Source organism: Thermoascus crustaceus (genome assembly GCF_041956765.1).
Source record: "Thermoascus crustaceus strain CBS 181.67 unplaced genomic scaffold VTN00scaffold_2, whole genome shotgun sequence".
NCBI classification, from domain to species: domain Eukaryota; kingdom Fungi; phylum Ascomycota; class Eurotiomycetes; order Eurotiales; family Thermoascaceae; genus Thermoascus; species Thermoascus crustaceus.
The window spans coordinates 360,387-385,103 of record NW_027192528.1 but is presented as its reverse complement, the minus strand read 5'-3'; the positions used below and the strand labels follow the sequence as shown (position 1 = coordinate 385,103).

The following is a 24,717-nucleotide window of genomic DNA, read 5'->3' as shown; positions in this document are numbered from 1 at the left end:
GGCCCAGGGGGGCAGGGATATCCGTTCTTTTCGTGCAGAGGTGAACTATGGTGCCTGTTATGCACTTCTGCTTCAATAATAGGCAGTAGTGGGAGAAAAAAAATTTTTCTTTTCAGCTCCATTCTCCTTTCCTCTCGAAATGCTTGATCGGCCGGACACCCTCCATGATGACTAGCATGCGAGACAGGTCAACTGAGAGGATTTTCGCCTCCACAAGACTCAGGATGTCGACCTGGTCCATCATCTCAGTGGGCAGGAGGAGCTGACATCTAACCCCAAACGGCAAGGCAAGAGCAATATATCCCATGCCATATTCCGTCCCTGCCAGGGCCGTGTTCGAGTAAGAGTTATGCAGCAGGCACGGGACAGTCTCCGGTAGCTCGCACTCGTTGAAATAGAACGCACGGAAGAGGAACAGGCATGCCCAGTATTGCCTTGATGCCATCTCACATTGCTTGAGCCTGGTGTGCTGCCAGCGGGACCGAGTGATGTAATCGTCGACCTTCTCTCTCGTGAATGGCAGAACCGACGTCTCCTGATCAGCATCCAAAGTACGGTTGTGTTCGCGCTCGTAGCGCAGCGCCGCTTCAATCTGGTAGTGAGCGATGAGGTCGACATATCGTCTCAATGGACTCGTCGATTTGACATAGGCATCCAAGCCAAGAGAATGGTGAGGGATCACACTCGAGGAGGAAATTCCCTTTGGAGCAGCCAGATTCAGCCAGTTGCTGCCGCCATATTCAGAGATATTCTGAGGTGTCAGCTTTGCGTATTCAGGGTGGTAGAATGTCCCGTCATACACTGTGGGAATATTGCGGTCGGCACACCACTTCCCGGCGATCCAGCAAGCGAAATTCATGAGGGTCGAGATCAGATTGCGCTTCGTAAGGTCAGGTACTTCGTAAGGATCGAAACTCCGCGACTGCAGCCGAATGACAGGATCTCCCAGGTAGTACCGTCCTTCCTGGATGCTCAGGTTGTGAGGTTTCATAGGGTGCTTTCCGCCGAACACTGACACCGGGGTCTCTATGGCAGCGGGCCATTCAATTGCGCCTTTCTTCCGTCTGTGTTCCCTGAACGCGAGCATGAGCTTCCTTAGGATATGGAAATTGTTTTCATCTTCGGGGGACAGCTCTTCGCGTAAACCCTCTCGGGAATGTTCCGGGAACTCCCCTCCAACGGTAAGGTTTACAAAAGAGTTTTCCATGCCAGCGCCGAACACTTTGCGTAGCCTCTCATGGGTGATGTAGATAACATTCCTGGCGTAGCCATTGGTGATATCGGTATCAAGAACTTCTCCTTTTGTGTTCATTTTGGCGCTGAATGTCAGCGTTGGACGGCCAGGAGCCAAACTGAAATGCGCCTGTGTCAATGACGGAGGCAACATCGGATATGTGCGCTCCGGGACATAGAGTGTGGAGTATCGAGAGGCAGCATATTTCATGATCACATGGTCGAGAGGAAGGAAGGCTGACGGGTTCGCTACATGGATACGAATCCAGAAAGTGTCGTCTGATCCGGGGATACGCTCTAGGGAGACCCCATCGTCGATCTCCTGAGCATCTTTATCGTCCACGCAGTAGATTGGCAAATCACCCCAGTCCTTTCTCAGATCTTGCATCGCATCCTTGAGCTTTTCGCTCTTCATCTGCTCGCCGACTTGTTGAACGTCTTCAATTAACTTTGTCTGAGAATGAGATGTGGTGCCGTGACCAGGCAAGGCCAGGCTCTGATCGAGCACTCGCAGGTTCTCCCAAGGAGTGAAGACGCCCAGTTCTTGAAGGAACAAAGGCATGGAAGCTGCACTGAGACCAAGTTCGCTGTACATTCCTGTGGCTCGCATTATGTGCGAACCGGCTAACCTCATGATCCCCTCTGTCATCCGACGAGGTGGTATGCAGAAAAGCTGCAGGTATTCGATTATCATCCGATCGTTTCTGTTGAATTTCTCTGTTTCCACCTCGCGATAGGTCATCCCGTCTCCGGTTTCATCAGGCGAGAATCTCTGCGCCGTCGGGCCTACGTTAGACATGGTCGTGGGAGACCTGACCCTTCGGCTGAGTCGGATCAGGCGCTGAGCCTTTTGAATGAATTTTTGGAGAGGATGGGAACTAAAGTTCCCGGGCCCGGGGTCTTTATCCATTGCCATTCGAATGGAATATTCCTGGTGTTCACGAACCCAGTTACCCACAGTCTCGATGACCTTAGCCACTCTTTTGGGCTGAATGAGATAATGGTCCGTGAACACAGAAGTCCTGTCATAATCGATGAGGAAGGGATAGCGCTTCGCGGCCTGGTGAACTGTAAATAGTTTCACTTCATCCAACTCTGATTCGGGAATGTCCAAAGCTTTGGCGGCCAGCTCTCGGAGGGTGAATTCAAGGCGTTCTTCGTCATCTGCAACCATAGAGTGGATATTGTCTAGTCGCTGCGAATTTTGTCTATAAAACTCTCGACCTTTGTCGTCGAATTCATTCATCATCCTCAAAAGAGGAGCTCCGATCGGCCTAGGTACACCTCCCTCAATGACCGACTGCATCTCCGAGCTGACCTTCGCGAGGGAGTCGGGGAAGTATGGATGAAGAGGGCGTACAAGCTCAGGAGCAGCGAAGCCCTTGATGACATAGTCTAGATCCTTGTTGAAACCGATACGCCATTTCCCTCTAGCTGTATAGAATTGCTGTTGTTTCTGGACCGACCGGACATAGATTGCTGTGCTTTGGGAGCCGTGGGAAGATGATAACGCCACCAGGTCCCCGGGCTCGAGAAAGGCGTTGATGTCTTCACCTTCATCAGCAAGGTTTGAAAATTCCGAGGTATCTTCGTCGGTCACACGCAGCGTATCGCTTCCAGCATCGTGAGCCTCTCGGTTATCGTTCAACATATTGCCCACCCAGGGCAGCGACGGGTCTGTGGATGGATTCGAGGTTCCAGGTCCGCGAACCGGATCCATGACGTTGGGCTGGCGCGCCTGCCATTTGCGTAGATACTCTCTAATATCTTTCTTTTCTTCGAATTCGTTCCTCAGGAGGATCTCGTCTATGGGCGTTGGCGATCCACGGATATCCTGCAGGGCGGAAAAGCTCTGAACGACAAAGTCAGCTAAACCAATAGGAACCAACTTGCGTTACGATAAATACCTTGCTCCCATTGTGAAAGCCACGCCGGAAGACACTCCAGCGCCGACCTGTCGGGATGGACGCTGGAGAGCGCGAGGAAGCATTGGCAATGGACGCCGCAGAGCGCCTTAGTCTATGGGCGCAGCGGGCGCAGACATAATTTTGCATCAGATATCCTTTGTAGACGTCGGGTACTCGAGAGCTTCTCAGCCATGGCGAAGCGGTAACCATTCCGGCAGACTGTCTCAGCGTTATAGCTGGAATGGATGTAGAAGCAAACTCGGCGTCCTCGACCTCGCCGTCTTTGCGATGTGAAAGAGCCAAATTTTACGGCCATTCTGCCGGTCGCGGGGCGACCCACCGCCTAGGCGATCAAGAAGCCGAACGCCGCGGCCGCCCGAACACACCCCAGAGCGCCCAAGCTTCCCAGGGTTGGAGCTGGAGATCCCACAATTGCAAACAACTTCGACGGTATCCAGCAGCCTGATCCATTCCGACGAGCTGTCTTGCATACTAGCTTTTAGGGTCGCTGATGAGGTTTGCTGGTACAGACCATCTACAAAACAACATTGTTTGGCTGTCGCATCCGGAGTCCAACAACCCCCTTCCACTGAGATCTGCGCAGACCAGGACGGTCGTGGTCTAGAAACTCTCTTTAACTGTACTAACTGCAGTGGCCACAGCTTATTCAGTGGATTGCTGAATTCCCTCTCCGAATGGAAGGTGATCATTGGCTCGTGTTTGCGCCGTGGCGTGCTTCCTCATTCTCAGATTGTTTGAGCCAGAGTGTACTATATTCAACAACGTAGTCTTTGTTTGATGCTTCTCCCGAACCAAACTACATCAAATGGATACACATCCTAATTTTATACGCTGACCAAAGCAATCAATGTCAATGTGTGGAACTCCGTTTACTGGCTTTAAGGTTAGCTAAGATCAAGCGAAAAAATGAGGCGGTGATACCGCTCCAGAGAAACACGGCTCGAGATGGCCAATGTCTTTTCAGACAGGTGCATCACCTTTGATTATGCTTTGGGGTTTGTTGGATGGGAAGCATCTGTTGTATCCGACCCTTTGGTATGCAAGCGCTGGGGTGGAGGACTGCGCGAGTGTTCTATTTTGGAGCTCAAACGAATGCTTACTGCCAGCTTACCTACCATCTCTGTCCAGCGATTGGTTGCGCGGACACATCTTCATTTAAGCATCAAACAGACTGAGCCCCAGTTTCATGCTTCCCCAGATGGCTTTCCTTGTCGATGGACGGTCTAGCTCATGGGATATTGATTCAGTTAGCGATCAAGCTGTCATTATTTAAGCCTTTGGACACCTGTCTAAAGGATTGTTCTCCTGTCTCTTTGTTTCCCAGCGATTCTAGTCAACTAGGTAGATTTCCTTCACGAGTTTCCCTTGGTCCTTTGTGCTCATTGTTTTGCTCTTTCCTTGTATACGCTCTTTGAATCGTATCTTCTGGCAAGACACTCCTTTTTAACAAAGGACTTGACGTCAAGTCGTGTTGTTCATACAGTTTCTATCTCTACACGTCTCCATTACGTACCCACACAATGGCTGGTGGAAAATATGGTGCGCTCGGCGCAACCTTCCAGATTTGCCGGATATTTCAAGCTATGTCTCTTATTGCCGTCATCGGTATGACTGCGAATTTCATCTCAGAGATGGTATCAAGCAACACGACACCGCCGAAAGTTCTCGTTGCTACTCTCAGCGTGGTATGCTATAAGAATAATGTGTTCTTCCACAGTCACGGGATACTGACTAAAGTCTGATCAGACATGTGTTGCCGTTCTCTATTGCGCTATCACTTTCATCCTCTTTGTTGACAATACCCTACCCTTCCTCGTAAATGGGATTGTGGATCTGCTGCTCCTGATCGCGGTTATAGTCGTAGCCGTGGTTGTCGGAAAGCCCCTCTCCTACCTCAAATGCAATGTCATCGGGAAGTTGACCGGCAGCAACTCGTCTGCATATACCTTCGCTACGAACCTGGGAAGCTACCTTGACAAGGAGGGAGGTACTATTGATTACATCCACTGGATTGGAGCGTCGAAAGCAATCTGTCTGGAGATGAAGTCCATATGGGGACTGAGTATCGCCCTATGGTAAGCTCACTGCATTCTCTTCTGACATGCTGTAACCTTTGTCTGTCTGGTTTTAGTATGACTCACATGCAGTTAGCATCCTATTCACTTTTTCCGTCATTTGCAGTGTTTGCCTGTGGCGCCAGAGCAAGGCTGCTTCCACTGCTAAGTCGGACAGCTAATTCGAAAGAAGCCCCAATACCGTGAAATGCTTTCTTTGCGCGGACCAAAAATAACAACAGAACACGAGCTTGAACAAATTTGTTCTATTATTAATCTGGAAAAATGATTTTTGACATGTCTTTCATTGAGCAACACGAAATTGACGCCATCGAACGTGGAAAGTAGACTGGATCTAATATGCCTGTTTGATCTCATGTTTTTCAATCTGTTTTTCTGCAGTTTTATGGGATTGGCCGTCGGATCAGCGCTGAGAGGTCTTTTGCTCTTTCTACAGTTTTTTAAACCACGAAAGCGTAATAATGTGACATTAAGCTCTATATGTATCTAAGGATAAAAGCCCAAAAAAAGGTCCATGATGATGCGAAGTCCGCTCAATTCTCACTACGTACTCCACCGTTGTACGTCCCATATATATACCTAACTCCTATGTGGTTTGTCGATATTTATGGTAGAGTCCGATAAATCATGACCACGAAATGCCAAGCTAGCCGTTGATGCAATGAATGAGAAACCCTGTTTTCGCCTTACGAAAGAAGAACCCACCGGACAAATCAGAAGAAGTATGCGTTAATGTTATATACGACCACTATTTCAGACGGAATTCAGACTGTTCAAACCCAACCTGAACTGACTAATCAGATTACCTCTCATTTACTCCGTACACACCTACGCTGCAAACTTGTCCTTTGTCTATTTTGTTGTAATTCACATATATCCGTGTCCAGGGTCTAGCACGGATATACCCATTAATGCTAGATGATTCGGTGATGTGCGACGGGATAGTGGGTAGTACCCATCTTCTTGGCCTTGTCTATTAGGGACTCTATATGGGCAACAGCAGGCTGCTGCTACTTGGCTGAACAGCAAAATTGGATGATTTAGAGATTGGTTCAAAGTTCAGCTGCCTGTGGAGATGTTATCATGCAAGAAAAGTTGACCAATAATTGTGATCTTCTATTCGCCTCGCACACTCAACACGCCCCATGCGATGGCGTAATAGTTGAAGGGCATACGTGTCCCGGCTATGCTGATCGGGCAGTATGATGGAAATCTGTCTTAGGGTACTCCAGAATACTCTGTCGACACTAGGTATAAATACCCTGATCCGAACCGACTTGCAAGCGCATCAATCTTCCAACAGTCATCCACGTCTCAATCAACCCTAGTTCTAGTCCTTAGGCCAGCACACGAAGCTGCAAGTATCGACAAAGGTTTAGCCTTCCACTCCCCAAGGTATGGTACCGAAGCTGCTCCAGGTTCCCCGCTAGCATAACATCGCTGATATGGAGAAGATGATACCAAGATACTAACGTTACGAAACAACGGGTGAAGACAACCTCGTTCACTCTCGGAAAACTACATTGTACTATGACAGGGATAAACAAGCACTGTATAAGATCGTCGACGTTCATCTCCTCGGCTACGAATGGGTGCTCATATGGTCCTACGAGAATAATAGCGACAATGACTTCTCCAGGAAGGTAACATCTACTACCTCCCTTAGGGTCAGGTCTGGCCAGGAGTCCGCTCAGAGCTTCAACGTGAGCGCTGAGTTCTCGCGCTTTGGCGTAACAGCGAAAGCGGAAGCTGGCGTGGAGCACAAGTCATTTACTGAGGAAGAGACAACCTCGAGTACTACACGTGAACTGGAGTACACAGTCAAGGCTCGCTCCTCGGTCTTTGTGTGCCAAAAGGTATACAAGTTCCAAGTGGATGTTTGGTTCAAGCTAGATGCCTGGGGCGGGGTTTGGACGGTCGGAAATTGGCAGAGGCCCGGAGTTGCCATGTGTTCGTCGGAAATTACTGTCAATGCAAACGAATACGCCCAGACAGGCACCGCGCTGAGTGGCACAGGGACGTTAGAGCCGGCGACTGTGAAGAGCGCAGATGAAAGAACAAACGTTAAAGGATTCGAGTGGTGCACAGAGCGCTAAAAAAAAATATCTTCATGCCAAGGGTATTTGACGCAGTTCTAGTCCTAGACTTGGATCGATCCAAGGTCAATTCAGGGTTGAATGGTTTAACCGAAATATTCTCTCATTTCATGTCATGTGATTTAATGTTTGTGCTATGTGGCACACCTAGAAAGAAAAAAAAATGAAGCCCATGTGTTGTATTCTGCAAATATTGTGAGTGTAGAAGTAGCTTTACCCGCTGAGTACCATGGAAGTGGTTTTGGTAGACCCTCTCCAGCCCGGCCCGGCGGTCGCGGTCCGAGTGCCAGGTCACCGGGTCCCGGGAGTCGAGGAGGCTTTTCCTCCACTTAGGGTATTGCGGACACCTACGGAGCACTTCTCAAAACCCTACTCTATCCCTATTTCGCATGTCAACAATAGAATTGGGAGAAGACTGAAGCAAGTGCATACAACAAATTACAGAACGATTGCAGAGAATGGGAGGACCTGCTATCACCGTCCGGGACGTCAAAAAGGAAAAGCGACCGAGGTCAATGGAATCTGCACAACGGAGATTGGAGTCCTATTTGCAGCTGCAAAGAACCAGCAGGTCCACCGTCCTCTTTGGATACTCCTTTTAGCAAGGTACTAACTATGGCTAGTAATAATAACACAGTGATCCCAGCAGTCTGGAACGACTAGAGTCGTGTCAGATTGCCCCTGAAGAAGACCGGGCGCACCAGCTGTCCAGTCTGGACATGACTCGCAACCGCAGTCTTACCCGGGACGACGGTTCCAGGGCTGAATCCTGTCTAACATTTTATCTGAACTATCTCCGTACACCGTTTTCGCATCAGTAGTCCTTTTTTTTTGAACTTTGATCGGGGGAGGACACGTGTGGTTTTCATTTCTTGAAGTTAGCATTCCACTCTCGGATTGTTCTCTAAAACAAGCAAAATCGTACGATGCCTGCCAAGATGGCATCGCGTGCGCGTCTGGGCCCTTGAGGAGGTCCTCCTGCAGGGAAACGCTTTAGTCGGCATTGCCAGCTCGGGATTGTGTCCCGGAAACCTGGTTGAGGAGAAGGGCCCCGGTTCTGGGTACGTACTACTGTACCGTCTGCTTTCTTAATGCACGTCTGCAGCCGTTTCATCATTTGCTTCCAGGTCAACGAAAAAAACGCATGGGCCACCTGCAAGCTCAGGGTAAAAACAGTTTCTTTCGGTACTTCACCGATTGTCCAAGAGCCGTTCATGGCCTTTTAAACTTCGTTATCGAACGTTCGAGTACTGATCAGCGGCCCCGGGAGCCTGTCGCTGTGTTTCATCGAAGGAAGCATGGAGTAGATACTGTCCAGCCTTATTCTTAAAATAGCGAGAATGTTTCGGAGAACACCCATCGACCCCAAGAAAAAGGCAACCAAAAAGATTTCCACCATCTGCGTCAGCATGCAGCATGCGCCGTTGCCTGTCTATGGGGGATGTTGAAACAAGCACCGAGGTCCAACTTCTCCAAGTCTTGGGGGGTCCCAGAACACTCTCTTCTGACCAGCCCTCGTGAACAGCCATGCAGGCTGGTGTGTCACACCTGCTTATCTTCTTGCCTCTGTATACAAAGACCGATTAATCAAAGCATTAGAACCGCTCTTATTGCATTCTATTATGATGCGGAAGGGAAGGTTTTAGCTTATCCCTGCTCTGAGATGCTAGAGCGCTTCTATTATGTTCATGGATCTGGTTTAAAGGAGATATCTCCAGACTTATCTCCAGACTTGTGAATGAGCGCGGAAGGCCTATTCCGGAGCAACTGCTTAGAGGCCCCAAAAACTCAAAAGGCTTTTCCTTGAATACCGGTGCCGCAGCAGGTCATGCGAGTTGATTGGTCAAAAATCCTGAAACAGAGGAGCTCACAAGCTGTCATGCAGAGATCCACGTCCCGACGCTCCTCTCCCGTCCCCACCACGATGGAATGCCAGTGCTGGGATTGGGGGAAGGGGGTCTGCACGTTACTCCAACGTGTTCAACACTGGCGGAAACCCCTTGCTACGGGCCCGGGACGACCCGCAGGACTCGGTTTGCTAGCTTCGAAGCGTCCCTATCTAGACCTTAGCTGCATACACGGAGTACATACAGCGGGATCGCCTGACAGAACAATGTCGCGAAATACTGAGGAATTCCTCTATCCTTTCCCTGCAATTTCGCAGATCAACAAGAGTCCTTTGACCAGCCAGCCTCAACGACGTTGACGGTCTCATGAAACATATCTTTGGGCAAGTCAACTGAGTTATGTTCCAGCATCTCCTGCTCTTCTGCCTTTGACGCGTGTGCTGTCGAGCTCCTACCACCTTTCCTCCGCTTCTTTCAGATTATAGAGGTTTTGACCCATTTGGAGGGTCCACTTTTGCGCTATTCACCGTTGAAAGATGTGACTATATAAATGCCCATTCAGCCCCGGGTCCTGACCAGGATGTTGTACAATACATATCATAGCTCTTGCCGGACATATTTCCAGTGTCAACAACCGAGCGTGTCACACGGCTCATAATTTCCTATTGCCGCAAGAACATATTCTCTGTACTTTTTCAATAACGCGGTTTCGATCATATTCTTTGCACAGCTTATACCCAACTAGTTTGCTTTCTCGACTTTGTTTCAAGTTGAAAGATTTTTGAATTTTAATCAGACGTTTTCCCTGTCTGGATATTGAAGATATTGGCCTCAGGCTGCCTTGAAGGTTGCCTTTCCGCTTGAGTTTGGAGTTTTTCGTACGTAACTGCCTAGTTTCCAACTTCCGTGTTTCTCGCTTGCGACAATCCTGTTTTAAAGAAGCTCAGAATATCCTTCTTAATCCCAAGCCTTGCCCCATCAAAATGACATTCCATTGCTCTGTCTGACTTCGCGCACGCTAATTTCTAACCATGTTTCAGGATAAAATGTTGGCAAACATAGATGACGGCTGGGACAACGAGAATTCGTAAGTACTTCCAACACAGATCTTTGGCCCTAAGTCCCTATTGCGATATTTACTCATCGCAAGCACAAGAACACTTGCGACAACAGCTAAATCTTACCGCTACGAAAACGGCCGACGATACCACGCTTACAGTATGCTATTCCATCGTCTCTCGACTTCGTCGATTATGACTGACATTGCTCAGGGGAAGGAGCGTATTGGGGACCAAACGACGAGAAGGACATCCATAATCAAAAAGTGGCGTACGTTGTCCCTTCTCTCCTGGTCGAATGCAGAGTCATAGATGCGGAAGCTTCTGACACCTTTTTCAGTCACCATCTGTTCTATCTCACACTAGAGGACAAGATGCTCCTGGCTCCAATCGGCAAGCCTAGGAATGTCCTCGATATTGGGACAGGCGCAGGGTTATGGCCAACGTTTGTAATCATCATACCTTTATAGTTTGTGTTCGAGTGCTGATAGCTGTGTAGGAATTTTGCAGATGCATATTCAGAGGCAAAAGTCATAGGTAGTCCTTCTTCCTCGTTGCAAACGTTGGACTTACCAGCTAAACCTGGACTTTCCATCCAGGGATTGACCTTTCACCAATCTGGGAGAACCCCACCCAGCCCAATCTCCAATTCCAGGTCGACGACTGCTGCTCCGAATGGACATTCCTCGAGGAAATTGGAGAACGTTTCGACATTATCCACATGCGCTTTCTGTACGGGAGTATAGGGGATTGGCCTCAGCTCTACAAACGATGCTTCGAGTAAGTTCGCAGGCATACCTTCCAAATTAGCATGCGCAATGATTGGGAAGATAGAATAAAACCTGACGACCAACTTACCATCAAAGCCATCTCGTCCCTGACGGATACATAGAGCAAGCCGAAATGTCCATCGTACCGCACAGTGCTGACGGTCCCCTTCCGCCCGGCTCCATCTTCCACAAATGGCAGCAGTTTTGGGACCAGTGCAGCCGTGTGACGGGGAAATCATGGTGGATATGTGACACGATGAAACAGTCAATCGTCGACGCGGGGTTCGTGGATGTCTGTGAGAAGCGATATAAGTGGCCGATCGGTACATGGGGCTCCGGTGAACGAAGTCAGGAGATTGGGAAGTGGAACCGCGAATTCTGGAAATCTGGCATGGAGGGATGGGTTATGGCCCTTAGTACGAGACATCTGGGTGTAAGTTTGCTTCCTATGAAGAGTACCTCCAAGCAGAAGGACATCCTGACTGACGCTACCTACTTCAGTGGACGGCGGATCAGGCACGCGCGTTCGTCAAAGAGACCGAGGAAGCTCTCAACAATACGGAACAACATGTCTACTACGAAGTGTAAGTCATCTTGATATTATTTATCACTTTCCTCATATGACTAAGTACTTCGTAAACAGGGCCGTCGTCTACGGACGCAAACCTGAAACTTCCTAGACAAGTCCACCACGCCTCAACCGCTGGGAGAGCAGACCTCATCCATAACGAACGATGACCCTGTATTTTATGTATGATATCATGGAGTAAACCTATCTGTCGGGTTTTGGGGATTTAAGAGGACCTGTGGGATAGGAAAGGGTGGGGACGGGAAGGGAAGGGACACAACGGCGTTCTGATGGCGTTGGGGACCTTGGTAGTGGGTTTTATATATAGGAAATGATACCTATCTCATTCGAACCATGACATTAGAATGTGAAATGAAGCATTATGATCGAAATACAGCCGTTTTTTCCTTGTGTATCTCATGCTTCTATCCGTGGAAGGTTGGTTAATGGCCCGTGACCTAAACCACAGTTGACTCTATGATCGGACACGAGGCCAGAGGGCACTCTTTCCAGCTACATGGAAGCTGTCTCTGTCGACTAGGGTTACAGGAAACTCCTCTTTTTAGGGTTCCTTCCGGACGACAGTGAAAAGAAAAATGATTTATTCCATCCGTTTAATGCTTAAACGTATTTAATCGGGGGGTTACCGGACCAGACACTAGAGGACGGAGTGTCGTCTCTGGACTGTGATCAATGACAAGCGTCAAGCTTTTCTTTCAATGAAATGTTGAATACTGAATTCAACGTTCCATCTTTTTTCTCCATCTCTCAATTTTGTTCTTGTTTTGTTATCTTTGCGACTTCAAACCGGCTGCGAAGCTCGATGGTATTACATTTCCTCACGGTTACCTCCATACCGACGTATATATTCTGGAATTATCGATCGAGACTACAGAGCTACAGGTTAGGAGTTTTTGTGCTTGACGAAGACAAATGCAAGTAAGTATCGACTTATTACTACATCTACTTATCCAACACAGCACGCTTTAAATGCAACTCACTGACGAACCACCTACTGTCAGATATCTCTCTAGCCGAGGTCCGCACTACCTACCTACTTAACAATCCCTACGACAGCCAGCTGAGGGGTCACCCCCAACCCAATCAATGCCCGTTCTCCGCACTCTGACCAGACCTGATCCCAGTGCTCACAGCTCGGGAGTCCTTATCGCCCGTTCATGGAGCCCCGGAGATAGAGTGGAGCGAACGAGGATCAGTACAGAGTCACGGCCTATGAGGTTCTGTCGTTGCGCGGTGGGAACTGGCGGTCATTCATCGTCTCCGGTTTTCCCGCTTCCCCGCATCGTCGCCATCGCGAGGGCGAGCTACTAATCTTGCGCGGTACATACGTACTGGACGATGGGGTCTGGGAGTTCGACTACGATTGAGACGTCCTGGAGATCCGCATACTAACATAGACAGATTCAGAAGCTGTTGCTAGCTGCAAAAAGCAGAACCAGAGGACAGACGGAGTCCGCGTGCCTTTTGACGATCATTCATCGATCCTACTAGCCGTCTAATAATGCATGGACTCCCACGTCGTCCATCCCTCCATCCCCAATTCTGATACGTCGCAACCGATCGATCCCGCAACATGCACGTCTGGCTGACGCCATAAGCACCTGTCCTTCAGGGCGATTCGTGTCATATCCCCGCACAAGCTCAGTCGTTCTGCGGGCATACCCGAGGATTCTTCCGCTGCAAGCTCGCGGAGCTTGATGGGGCACTGAGCTATGCGTGTACCTGTTAGGTGGTAGGTACCTTGACTGTTCTCCAAAGGGAGTCACTTGCGGTCTGTTTCATGTTTGTCTGTGCAATGGATCACTTCGAAGCAGAGGATGGGCCGTGATAGCGACAAGACTCAGGACTGATGGTTGTTCCAGCTCTTAGTATCTGGAAAGATGAATGTTTCGCAGAAACAGGTGGCATTGACTCTTGCGCAGGCAACTCGTCCAGCCTTTTTTCTACCTGAGGCGGGATACCCACGGGAAGACGTGGACAGAGATAGAGAGAGCACTTTCTCATCTGCATCTTCTTCACACCGACCGTACTCGACCTTCACCTATTATAGCCTCTGATTTGCGCTTCCGCTTGCGCAGGCCTCGCCTCTCCCCGTCTCGCCCCCGGAGTGGGGAAGTGGTTCCATCTTGCGGGGGTGGATCTATGAGGGGAGAGAGATGGGGCTGGAAGGGCTAGGGTTTGGTATCTATCTATCCGTTCTCCCTGCCTTGCTCTCCGTATAAGAACGTCGGTCCGACGCTCATCTTATGTGGCTTCTGCCCTTGTTCCTAATCTTACCTCTCAATTCTCGACGGTTCCTAATCTTGCCAATTCCGACACGACCATTTCGATCACGTCCCCAGACTTGAATAATCCTGATTGAAGCAATCAAATTTGAGAATATACGTACATCAAGGAAAGGGGTCCAAAAATATGCCTACCGTCAAGGGACGCTGCCACTGTGGCCAGACCGAGTGGACGGTGAAGCTGGAAGACTTCAGCCATGTTCTTTGGTATGCTTCCTTCTATATCTTCAGTCCATCAAGGAAGCTCCTGCTAACAAACTGAACCACAACAGCCACTGCAGCACCTGCAAGTACCTCAGCGGAACCGACTACACCCTCAACCAGATCATCCCGAAGGAAGACTTCACCCTCACCAATGGCAACCTGAAGGCGTATACCTACTACGGTGACTCCGGTAGGTCCCTCCCTCTCTTACTCTTTCCACCCCCAAACCCATCTCTCCCCCAAAGAAACAACACTAAACAATTAATGACACCAGGCAAACCCGTCAACTGCTACTACTGCCCCAACTGCACCTCGCACGCCTACCACCACCAGGCCGTGAACCCGTCCAAGGTCGTCATCCGCACCGCCCTGCTCGAGGGCGCCAAGGACTGGAAGCCCGCGGCCGAGATCTACGCCAAAGACACCTATCGCTGGCAGCCGGCCGTCGCGGCCCCGGGGGCCGTGTTCCAGACGGGGCCGCCGGCGCCGCCGTCGCCGAATCTGTAGGTTGCTGTCCATTGGAGGGAACCAGAAGATATCTATCTATATGGGAGGTAGCCGCTTGGGCAGGGTAATACGTGGAGTAAGGACGGAGGCTTTGAGGAATGAGAGGGCAGAGTTCGTTCTTCACGACCGATGATAGATGGACATGAGAAGGTGAATGAGCGATGATTATCTGAATTAGATGGATATCATCAGTTTTTATATGTATGTACGGAGAGACATACATTACACCCCAATCCAATCGGAGGTGTTGTCTAGGACAAAATGTCGAGTCGAAAAAAATGAAGAGAAAAGGAATAAAAGAAAAAACAAATACCCGCTGTGTTTGGCACTCACTCCCCCTGATGACTATATATATATCGAATATCGAATGGATATCAATCGATCCACAATGCAACAAACCTATTCACTCCCTGGAATATATGTATACGGATGGATGGATGGATGGATGGACATATATATCCACTCCAACCAAATCCAGAGACCTCCACATACATATCTCATATCTCATTAATTCATCAATACTGATAACAATCAATCCAATTCCAGCTTAGTCTCTTCTCTTTGTTGGGGGACCACAGACCATAACACCACCCACGGTTTATTATGTATGGATCGACGAGGAACCCACGAACGAGACAAATCAGCTGGAAAGAAGAGAGACCGTTACTCTTCTTCCTTTTTTCTCCACTCCACCTGGGCGGAAGTATCGGTGTATATAAGACCATACCGGGCTTTTTTGCATTTATATAATCCGGACCAACCATCTTCGTCTCGTTTCGTTCCGTCTCAATGCATTCCTCCCCCGTCTCTTCCTTTCTCATTTTCTTCATTTGTTTATCCCAAAAGCGAAATAAAAAAAAAGGGAAATATTATTCACCCGGAACTAACAGGCGGAATTATCCCCACCTCATCCCCGGCCTTGATAATCATCCCTTCCCCTTTACTCTTCTCTTTCCCCCCATCCCCATCCCTCTCTCTTTCTCTCTCTAATACCTCCGCCTCCTCAACATCCACATACTCCAACCCAACACTGACCCCACAACTCCTTAGCACTTTCTCCCTGATCCCCGGGTACCGCGCCTCGAGGGTATCGAAGAGCCTGGAGAGCGGGAGCGGGGCGGGGAGCGGTTCGGTCTGTTTGCCCGTGTAGGAGGCGGCGGTGGCGAAGTAGTGGATTTGGAACGTTCCGTTCTCTCCTGAGGTCATTTTGGGGTTGCGGTGGTTTTGGGTTTTGGTTGAGGAGGATATGGATGTTGAGGCTCTCTCTCTCTCTTGAGAGGGAGAGAGATGTTGGTGGGTGGGTTGTGTATGTACTTGTCCGGGTAACGGGATTTGGTTGCGGAACGGAATAGATAGGAAGTACGGAGCAGAGTAGCGGGACAAAAGTAGGTAGGTAGGTAGTAAAGGAAAAGCAGAAGCCGGCAGAAAAGCAGGGATGTGTGTTACTGTCCGGTTCGGTCTTGTCTCCGCTTTGCTTTCCCAGAAGAGATGGGACGCGGTGTTTGCTCGTAAAGTACGGGTGGCGTTTCACCGACTGGAAGGGAATGTGATGTATGTAGCGACCCTTGCTTTCCGCAGCAGCAGCAGCAGCGCGGGGCTGCAGACAGCGGACGACAGGAGATAAGAAGAAGCAGACAGAACCTGATAAGAAGCAAAGCAAAGCAAAGACCGAGTTGGGGCACAGGTGCAAGCACAACCCGAAAGAGAGATAAGACCAACGAATTAGCTGGCTTTGGATTAATTATGATGTCTTGGTGATATGGATGGCTTCAGCCATGGAGAACGAAGGGGATAAACGACAGAGCGAGAGAAAAAGATCGATCGGGATCAGGACTTCACGCACGGCCTGGAATACGACGCGGGGATCGGCCGATTGCGCTGATAACCGCGACCAAGCGGTCGGAATGCCCGGCCTCTCGTGTTCAATGAATTACACTACAGAAACTACATGTGGAAACCAGTCACACATTTATGCTTTCTTTTAGAGTCCCTAGCAAATAGAGTACAGTGCAATTTCAAGGTATACGGCGTAACAGAACAGACGGACCAAGCCGTGCAATCAACACCCAGAATGCATGAACACAACTTCGCCATGCGATGCAGACAAAAGGAAAACTTGCAAATGGATATCGGCAGACGTGATATTGTGATCTATTTACCCCAGGTAGAAAAGATCTATTTATTTCTTCTCCTTCAGCAAGGCCCTGAACGCGGCCACCAGGTCGTTCTTCAGATCCTCCCAGTTCTCCAGCCCGACGCTGATCCTCAGGAGTCTCCGGTCGATCTTGGCGTCAGTCATCGTCCGCCACTCGATCAGAGTCTCCACTCCACCCAGACTCGTAGCATGGTGGAAGAATGCCAGCTTGCTAGGCAGTTTCCGAGCGAAGTCCTCCTCCTTCATCACAATGGAGAACACAGGACCAAAGCCGTTGGGCATCTGCTTCTTCAGCCATGAGAAGTCGTCTTTCTGCAGGCTCGCGTGGTAGATCTTGTGGACAGCAGCCTGCGTAGCAGCCTCATCACTGTCGGCCGCAGGGCTCTGGGCGTCGACGGCGTTGTCGAGCCAAGCAACGAGACGCTCTGCGTTCTGGCTCTGGCGTTGGACGCGGACTTCGAGCGTGCGCAGACTTCTAACACCGAGCCAGCTCTCCATGCTGCCCATGACGCTTCCCAGGAACAGGCGGTCACCAAGTAGCTTGTCATACCACTCCTTGCGTTGGGTCGCGAGAACACCGCAGAGGACGTCGCTGTGTCCACCGAAGTACTTCGAACCCGAATGCATCACCAGATCGGCTCCCCACTTGAACGGATCCTGCAGACCAGGAGGGGCAAACGTGCTGTCCACGATAAGGTACGCACCTCTCGAGTGGGCCTTCTTGGCGTAGTCCTCGATGTTGAAGGCCATACCCTGAGGATTGATGGGGGTCTCGAGCAGGACAATGTCTCCAGCCTCCAATTGCTCTGCAGGGCAGTTGATGTCCAGCTTCTCAAGTCCGGTCAAGCGAGACATCAGAGCAATCACGCCGTGGCACCCATGATAGCCTTCTCCGACGGAGATATGGCGGGGGTTGAAGAGCACCAGCGCCGCGTGGAGTGCAGAGAGACCGGAGGAGTAGGACAAGGCGTGGCCGTTCAGGAGCGCGGAGAGGATGGTTTCGAACCGCGTCGAGTTCGGGGAGGTGAAGCGGGAGTAGATGTGCGATCTCTTGTCCACATGGTGTTCCTGGGGTTGTCAGAAACTGGAAGCAAAGCTCAACGGTCTCCAATGCATACAGTGGTGTCCGCCCACGGGATGAGGTCCTCGGGGTTGTTCGAGTATCTGAAGGTGGTGGAAAGATGCAGCGGAGGAGCAACGTCCGTGACGACGTTCAGCTCGTCGTCCGCATGGAGAGCGAGCGTGGAGGGGCCAGCTTTCTCGGGACCGGTTTCAGCCATGATGTGCGTCTAAGAAAGTCACGATGGGTAATAATAATAATAAATAAAGAGCGGCCAAGGAGCCAGCCAGCTTTTTAAAGCGCTGTCATGGCCCCGGGTCTGCCGATAAAGGGTCGTGGTGGGGAGCGGCAGAGGGCCCACCGCATGACGAACGAAGGGCGCATTGCGCCCATAGGTGTATGCCGCCGGCGTCACGTGCCGGGGCTGGAACAGACTCATCCAGCAAGTGCCAAGTTGATGTGATAGATATCCAGTATCCTCTTTGTGCCTCAAAACGCCTTTCCGTAAAATACTCATGCTGTACAGTTGATATGCAATGGACGTAACAGACGTAAATCATCTCCGAAGCGATCCCATCCGGGACGGCTCCCTAAATGACCCCGGCATCGCGGCTTGGAAATTCGACCTGTCTGTATATCATTGTCAGTTGTGCCCTTATACAATCACAGCAGGGTGGAGGACTTACCGCTCTCAGTGTCAAATGTGATACTAATGTCATCATGCTCGCCTGGATAATCCGGCATATCCAAGCAGACAAACCGCGACGCCTCGTCTTCGTCGGTCTTGGGCAAGGCAAACTTGGCATCAACAAGTTTAACGCCAAACTTCCCAGCGCGCCCAAAGCTCTCAAGCGTATCCGTACTCTTCACAACGAAGTTCATGCACCTGCCATGGTTGAAGTCGTCAAAGAAGGCCAACAGCTGGACGGTGCGTTCCTGCTGAACCACCTGGATTCGAGCAGAGTTCGCCTCCCATTTCTTGTAGATCGGGACGACCATTCTCCGTCGTGAGATTGCAAACGTAGAAGCAACACTATATACGCGGTCAGCATCCATCTCAAGGCCAGGGCTGTTCCAATCGAGATGCCCTACCCGTCAAAAAGTACACGGAACCCCGTCAGGGCTGCCTGAAACCTATGCATGTCTAGATCGCGGTTAGCCGTGTTTCAAGAAAGTGGTAGTGTCGAGAGGCTCACCTTGTAGGGAAATAAAGTCATATCGCCGAATCATCGAGTTGACCTTCGCCTTCTGGAGGGAATCTGTTAAGCGTTCCGGCATCTCTTTCGCGACGAGATTCTCAGCCACGGATACGGTCAAATCTTCCTGTCCAGGCCGATACACATTGAGGACCGTGTTCCGGTTGACGTCCAAGCTGATCTTGAGCTCTCCGGGTCCTAGAACTGGGTTAGTCGAAGATTCAAGGAACTTGTATCATTCGCACCATACCTAAATTGACCCGATCTGTCACGGAGCCCCAATCAGTCGTCACAAGGACCCGTAGGTGTTCCGACAGTATAGTGGGGCCATAGCCGTGCTCTACAAAGATTGGCTCCTGGTCAATCACGGACACGGTACCCGCTGGAAATTGAAGATGCGTGATCGCTGGTTGGCCCTGGGATCTGTCCGGCGGCTGCTCGATTGTAAAAGATCTCACGGGAAGGTCGGAGATCTTGAACTCCTTGTCGCTAGCTATCATCCCCAGAAGAAGAGAATGCAAGGTCGTGCGTTCCTCGACTTCGTTGAAGGTCATTATCATCGAGCGATTTCTACCCTCCTCATTCACGTTGAGAAGCAGGGCGGGAGCGCCATCTTCGCCTCTGAGATAGCCATACACGATCGGAGCCCCGTTCCCAAGGACATGGCGGACGCTACTGAGAGTCTTCACCTTGGGGCTCGTGACGACCGAAAGCCGGAAGCCCCGGTGAGCGTTCCTCTTACCGGTCCCTTCTGATACCGTCACAGACTTCTCGAACAAGCGAACCCGGCATCGCTGGACGGGCTCCGGTGGGAAGGCCTTGGGCGTACCAGGATCGATGTATTGGAAGACTTTGAGAGTGTTCTCGAAAAGAAGCGTCTCTCCAGCTTCCGGTTGCAGGCTGGCTTCTGTCTTGCGCGTGTATTTGACAATGTTCCAGATCACCTTGAAATCGGCCTCATCGAACACCACGTCCAGCTCGAAGCCTCGAGGCAGTTTCACGCGCATAGAGAACGACTTCACCTGCCAGTCCACATCGTCCCACGTTGGTCCTTGCTTCTTATCCCCTTGGATCATGATATTCACCAGTTCACTTTGGCTCGTAATGGCTGCGAGGACATACCAATCACCCTTGTCACGGAGGATTGACAACACACATGGTATGGCATATTGCTGAGAATCGTCGTCCTCTGAACTTACATAGACGTCAACAAACATACTGCCATAGCTGAAGCAGCGGTTTGAGTCGCTCAAAGGCATCATGTCAGCGACATCGTAGTTCTTCACCGCCTTGTTCGCCAGCATCGACTTTGTAGCTCCAGAAAGAACCGCTGAAACATCCGGTGTAAAGAACGGATATTTCACCCACATGCTGGTATCAGCCTTCTGGTCAAAGAGTTCTTGCTGTGGTGCGATTGCAGAGAGGACATTGTTCCGCTTCATCGACATGGTCAATGCCCGCATGTGGTTCATGACTGCCTGGTGTAGCCCAAGCAACCCAGCCAATCTTTGGTCCCCAGTCGTATTTACAGCGGCGACGAGGGAATCGATAGACATGTCGCCATATCTTGCCAACTCAGGGTGCCGAGGAATAATATGTCGATTAATCCACCAGGCTTTGCCAAGGTCGATGACTGCCTGGTTTGTCCCTGGTGTTGGCGGGCGCTGTTTTATAGTTCCCCCAGAACCTGATGATGACCTAGATCGGAGAGACGTCTCCAACTTTGACCTCCCTTTCAAAAACCACCACGTGGCGGCTCTGATCCATTCAGCAAGAGATGTTTCCATCATGGGCTTAACACTTTCCGCCGCAAGTCGGAACAAGCTGCTGTAGCGCTCCACATGAGCAGTAAATTCTGCAAATGCATTTTCCCCAACTGCACTAGCAACTGAACGTAGTGACATTTTCGGAGGCTGTGGGCTAGGCGTGGCATCCCCTTTATCCCGACTGGATGGGCGTTGCCGGTCTTCATTGTCGTTGAGCATTGCTCTCTGAACTGGCAGAGGGAGGCCTTGTGTGGCTCCGTCTGGTGCCATAAATGAAGGAATGGCAGGCTGGCTCTGTTCATGGACCGCCGGTGTCGGAGATGTTCGAAGGGAAACCGCTTGCGGTGCTTCGTCTACTTCGGCGCTCAAAGATTGAAACCTTTGCGATGCGTCCGAAGGTCGTAAAGGAAGCGAATTCTGCTGGACCTGCGGCTCTTCGTTGGTGGGTGAAGTGGGATCTTCAAAACGGTTTTGCAATGCGCGCCCTTCTTCTGCTCGCATTTTTGCCTGCACCCGTCTCGCGAAGGAGTTTGGGTCCGTCGACACCCGCAACGACAACCGGGATCCTCTCTGTCCCTCGCTTAATGCCATTAGGAAGTCTGCATCCTGAGTGTTTTGCATCAGCAACGGCTTCCACCCAGAGTCGTTTGCTCCTTCATCAGGATCCGCTGGCTCATTTATCACCACTCCAGCCGGACTGCCAAGCTCCGGTGGCCTGGTTGGAGGTGTGTTGTCCTGTTGGCTTGCTGCACTCTCGCTTCGCGCCCGAACGCGAGCCAACGAGATTTCCGCCGTCGGCAATTCAGCTTCATCGCCTCCCTCACCAATGACCTCGGGCATCTGATCACTGAATTTGACCTTCAGGCCTTTCCTGCCACGCCTCTTGGGCGGGCTGATGGTAGTGGCCACGGAAGGAACGGCATCGTTTGAGGATGGAGAGTGCGGGGATGTGCTGGTGATGTCGTGGGAAGCTGGCCATCGTTGCGAGACGGAGACATCGATGCGCGGCGCAGGCACGCCCCTCGGTGGGAGATTGGCCGACTGCGTCTGTGGTAACGGATTGGGGCGCGTCGAGCCCAGGAAATCCTCAAGCTGCTGATCAGTGGACTTGGCATTTTTCTCCTTGTCCTTCTTCAACAGCTTCTCCTTCCAGTGGTGGTGTTTCTTGAACGGCTTGGGTTCAGCGGCCGCGAAGGCAAAGGGGTCATCACCAGGCATGTCGACCGCTAACCCGACGGTAAAGTTCCTCAGCCAGATGCGAGCTAGATAGGTATGTTTATGATCATCGCACACGGACACGCAGAAGACACGTTCCTCATATGAGACTCATCGCCGTTCCCTCCTTCGTTCGACGAGCACTGGGAGATCGACAGGGGTTCGAGCAATCGGTTGATAAGGGCAGCGTGAGCAGTGGGGTCGATAGGGACCAGTTGCCAGGGGAGGCACGACACGACAGACGAGAGAGCTGGGCACGCAAGGTTTCGAGGCAGGATGCACTCCAGGGGAGCCAGCGAGAGGAGGATATAACTAACGGCAGAGGGACCGGGGCGCAGTGAGTGGAGGGATGATTGAGCTCGATTGCATTCGTTGCCTGGTGGAGTAAGGACCCAAGATCTACCAAGACCAATTAAATTATCATTCCTCACCTCCAGGACGAAGGGGGGGGGGGGCCTGAATCAAAGGGAAAGAAAGGGAGCGAACACAAAGAGAACCGAACGGGCTGTGCCAGCAGCAACCACGCGAACGGACCTGACGACGGTCTTCCTCAGATTCTTGACCACGATGCCAGGAACCAGAACAGGGACGCTCGTGGAGGGAGGCCGTCGGGGTCGTGCCGCGGGCCATCACGTGCGGCAACGACGACAGTGGCTGCTCTCTAGGCGCAGCGTTGCGACGGCCGTCGTTTGTCGGATCTGCTTCTCCAAGATCTCCCAGTTGACCGTCGTCTACGCAGCAGCAACTCGGTCAACGATGCCGTCGTCCAGGACCACAGCGATTCCAGGTCCCTCTCCATATCCAGGCCTGCTCGGTCGGGACATCACAGGCGCCCTGGGCCCACCGCGCAGCGCAAACCGCCTTCATGAAACAAGACTAAGCCTCCGCAGGCCATCCCGTGGCCCCGTCTCCACCCGGCGCGGTGGGCCAGCGACTGTGCTCCTTCCCCAGTCGAATGCCGGCTACGTGGTGCGCGCCCCGTCATTGGCCCAGCGCCCGTCGCTTCCCAGACACGCTGCGAGGGGGATCCCTTCTATACCTTGGTCCCTGCCCTGCCCTTCTCTCCCGGTCGCTGGTCGACTATACGACACACGAACGGTTTCCTCTTTTTCCCTGTCTATATTTAGTGAGATTCTGATTTATTTTATTTCTATACGGAGTCTTTTTATTCGATGAACTCCTGCGAAGATCAGCCTGCCCGTCTGACATCAATGTGTGCATCGACCACCCGCTGCGTTGAATCTCCACGGGCTAACAGCGGGAGCATGCGTCATGGTCCGTTGATCATCGCGATCTCTGCTTACGAGAACCAGAAGCCAAAGTAACGTCGCATCTCTTGTCGAGATGGTTCCTCTGCCGTCCATCTGCTTATCCACATGGCTGCCTGTCACCGCCCAAAAGACCAGTTTGCAGTGTAACAGTGCGCTTTGCTGACAGCTGGCCGGAGGATAAACGGTGAGTCTAGCTGGAAGAACGGTAGCTGGTTGCATCGCACCAACTCAATCTCCTCCACGCGGCTTCACACAATCACATCTGCTTGATGGTTCCCGTCACGAAAAGCTTGATCAGTTATCCACCGTGAACCTTGCTAATAGTCTGTGGCTGGTGTGAACCGCACAATTGCCACTGCAGTAATCACAATCCCTTGAATCGAACAATGTGAAAAATAGCGGCTCATCTGACCCAGCAATTCCAACGTCGTTGGTCTATCATAGCTTTATCAATAGCTTGCTTCGGAAGTCTCAAAAAGGGTATCCGGTACCGCGCTTGATGGTTACTAAGCCATAGGGCAGGAATTGTTCTGCCCTCATCCGACTCGGAAAATATACAAGGCCTGCATTCTACTCTGCGTCTTTTAATATCCAATCATAAATTCAGATTGGATTTTTCTTAGCAGCAAGGGGGGGTGAGCCATCTGCTTCATTGTATCGCTCGAGGTCTCGAACTAGCTGGTCCGTCCACCATATTGCCTCTGCCGCGGAAAATAATGTCTTCCGCTCTCCACCTGACGGACCTCCCCTCTGCTTCTCAATGGATACTTTGACCTGAGAATCTAGATATTCCATTCGAACAGAAGTAGCGTCTATTGTGCATCATACGCTAAAAGCTTATAAACTGCCCACCTCGCTCTCTTTTAGTATACAACCAGAGGCTGAACGTCAGATAATTTTTGTATGCTCCTGGAAACTCATGCTGGACTCTCAGAGCGTCGGAGAATATTTCCACTGTACACGTGAATTCTTCGTCCCCTTGTGATCCTAGGTTAGGTAAGTAAGGTAAGGTACCTAAGTTATGGTAGTAGTTCTCTGTCATGCTTCTCACACTTCCCCACATCTAAATGTGCTGTACATACCTTCCAGACATGGTCATCACCTTGCAGTAACTGAGTTAAATCATGAAGTCGATTAATCAATTCCAATGAATTTATTAATCAGCGGGATATAACTCCCGGAGCCACAAGAATGGTCTACAAAAGAAAAGGCTCACGGAGTATCCACTGGGCCTTTCCGTTACATTACATAACTGTAGGTTTGCAAGTACTTTTTATTCCGCATTACCTGTATTAGCTACTAGCATCCCAGGTATCTATCCATGGGAGAATAGAACAGTTACTTCAAGAAAAAGATCTTGGAAAATACGATAAATATTAGAAGCAATACTCAAGTACGATTCCTACCTATTTATCATGACCGTCGTGTAGGGAGCTATCATGATGTTCATCCCTACCTAGCG

General features: G+C 50.7%; 9 protein-coding genes across 9 annotated transcripts; 5 read left to right on the top strand and 4 right to left on the bottom strand.

Moving 5' to 3' along the window:
- Positions 1-112: 112 nt before the first annotated feature.
- VTN00DRAFT_3647 (uncharacterized protein) lies at positions 113-3,350 on the bottom strand (the record flags this gene model as incomplete). Its single annotated transcript, XM_069429987.1, has 2 exons — positions 113-3,085; positions 3,141-3,350. 2 exons carry the CDS (start codon positions 3,348-3,350, stop codon positions 113-115), a joined length of 3,183 nt encoding a protein of 1,060 aa, XP_069289168.1.
- A 1,331-nt stretch (positions 3,351-4,681) lies between these two features.
- On the top strand, positions 4,682-5,397 carry VTN00DRAFT_3646 (uncharacterized protein; the record flags this gene model as incomplete). Its single annotated transcript, XM_069429986.1, has 3 exons — positions 4,682-4,846; positions 4,908-5,236; positions 5,313-5,397. The coding sequence occupies 3 exons, from the start codon at positions 4,682-4,684 to the stop codon at positions 5,395-5,397; spliced, it is 579 nt and encodes a 192-aa protein (XP_069289167.1).
- A 1,041-nt stretch (positions 5,398-6,438) lies between these two features.
- Positions 6,439-11,687, top strand: VTN00DRAFT_3645 (uncharacterized protein; the record flags this gene model as incomplete). The annotated part of the gene is made up of 15 exons (XM_069429985.1): positions 6,439-6,459; positions 6,616-6,631; positions 6,691-6,724; positions 6,774-7,256; positions 8,271-8,393; positions 10,027-10,057; positions 10,220-10,266; positions 10,336-10,397; positions 10,451-10,508; positions 10,578-10,682; positions 10,737-10,774; positions 10,837-11,017; positions 11,104-11,440; positions 11,509-11,591; positions 11,651-11,687. 15 exons carry the CDS (start codon positions 6,439-6,441, stop codon positions 11,685-11,687), a joined length of 1,656 nt encoding a protein of 551 aa, XP_069289166.1.
- A 2,321-nt stretch (positions 11,688-14,008) lies between these two features.
- VTN00DRAFT_3644 (uncharacterized protein) lies at positions 14,009-14,592 on the top strand (the record flags this gene model as incomplete). Its single annotated transcript, XM_069429984.1, has 3 exons — positions 14,009-14,088; positions 14,154-14,275; positions 14,360-14,592. 3 exons carry the CDS (start codon positions 14,009-14,011, stop codon positions 14,590-14,592), a joined length of 435 nt encoding a protein of 144 aa, XP_069289165.1.
- A 178-nt stretch (positions 14,593-14,770) lies between these two features.
- Positions 14,771-15,103, top strand: VTN00DRAFT_3643 (uncharacterized protein; the record flags this gene model as incomplete). Its single annotated transcript, XM_069429983.1, has 1 exon — positions 14,771-15,103. The coding sequence occupies one exon, from the start codon at positions 14,771-14,773 to the stop codon at positions 15,101-15,103; it is 333 nt and encodes a 110-aa protein (XP_069289164.1).
- Positions 15,104-15,465: 362 nt separating this feature from the next.
- On the bottom strand, positions 15,466-15,798 carry VTN00DRAFT_3642 (uncharacterized protein; the record flags this gene model as incomplete). The annotated part of the gene is made up of 1 exon (XM_069429982.1): positions 15,466-15,798. One exon carries the CDS (start codon positions 15,796-15,798, stop codon positions 15,466-15,468), a length of 333 nt encoding a protein of 110 aa, XP_069289163.1.
- Positions 15,799-16,771: 973 nt separating this feature from the next.
- VTN00DRAFT_3641 (uncharacterized protein) lies at positions 16,772-18,027 on the bottom strand (the record flags this gene model as incomplete). The annotated part of the gene is made up of 2 exons (XM_069429981.1): positions 16,772-17,815; positions 17,866-18,027. The coding sequence occupies 2 exons, from the start codon at positions 18,025-18,027 to the stop codon at positions 16,772-16,774; spliced, it is 1,206 nt and encodes a 401-aa protein (XP_069289162.1).
- A 336-nt stretch (positions 18,028-18,363) lies between these two features.
- On the bottom strand, positions 18,364-21,987 carry VTN00DRAFT_3640 (uncharacterized protein; the record flags this gene model as incomplete). Its single annotated transcript, XM_069429980.1, has 5 exons — positions 18,364-18,437; positions 18,494-18,840; positions 18,900-18,951; positions 19,004-19,201; positions 19,254-21,987. 5 exons carry the CDS (start codon positions 21,985-21,987, stop codon positions 18,364-18,366), a joined length of 3,405 nt encoding a protein of 1,134 aa, XP_069289161.1.
- A 101-nt stretch (positions 21,988-22,088) lies between these two features.
- Positions 22,089-23,309, top strand: VTN00DRAFT_3639 (uncharacterized protein; the record flags this gene model as incomplete). Its single annotated transcript, XM_069429978.1, has 3 exons — positions 22,089-22,321; positions 22,539-23,027; positions 23,243-23,309. The coding sequence occupies 3 exons, from the start codon at positions 22,089-22,091 to the stop codon at positions 23,307-23,309; spliced, it is 789 nt and encodes a 262-aa protein (XP_069289160.1).
- Positions 23,310-24,717: the final 1,408 nt, after the last annotated feature.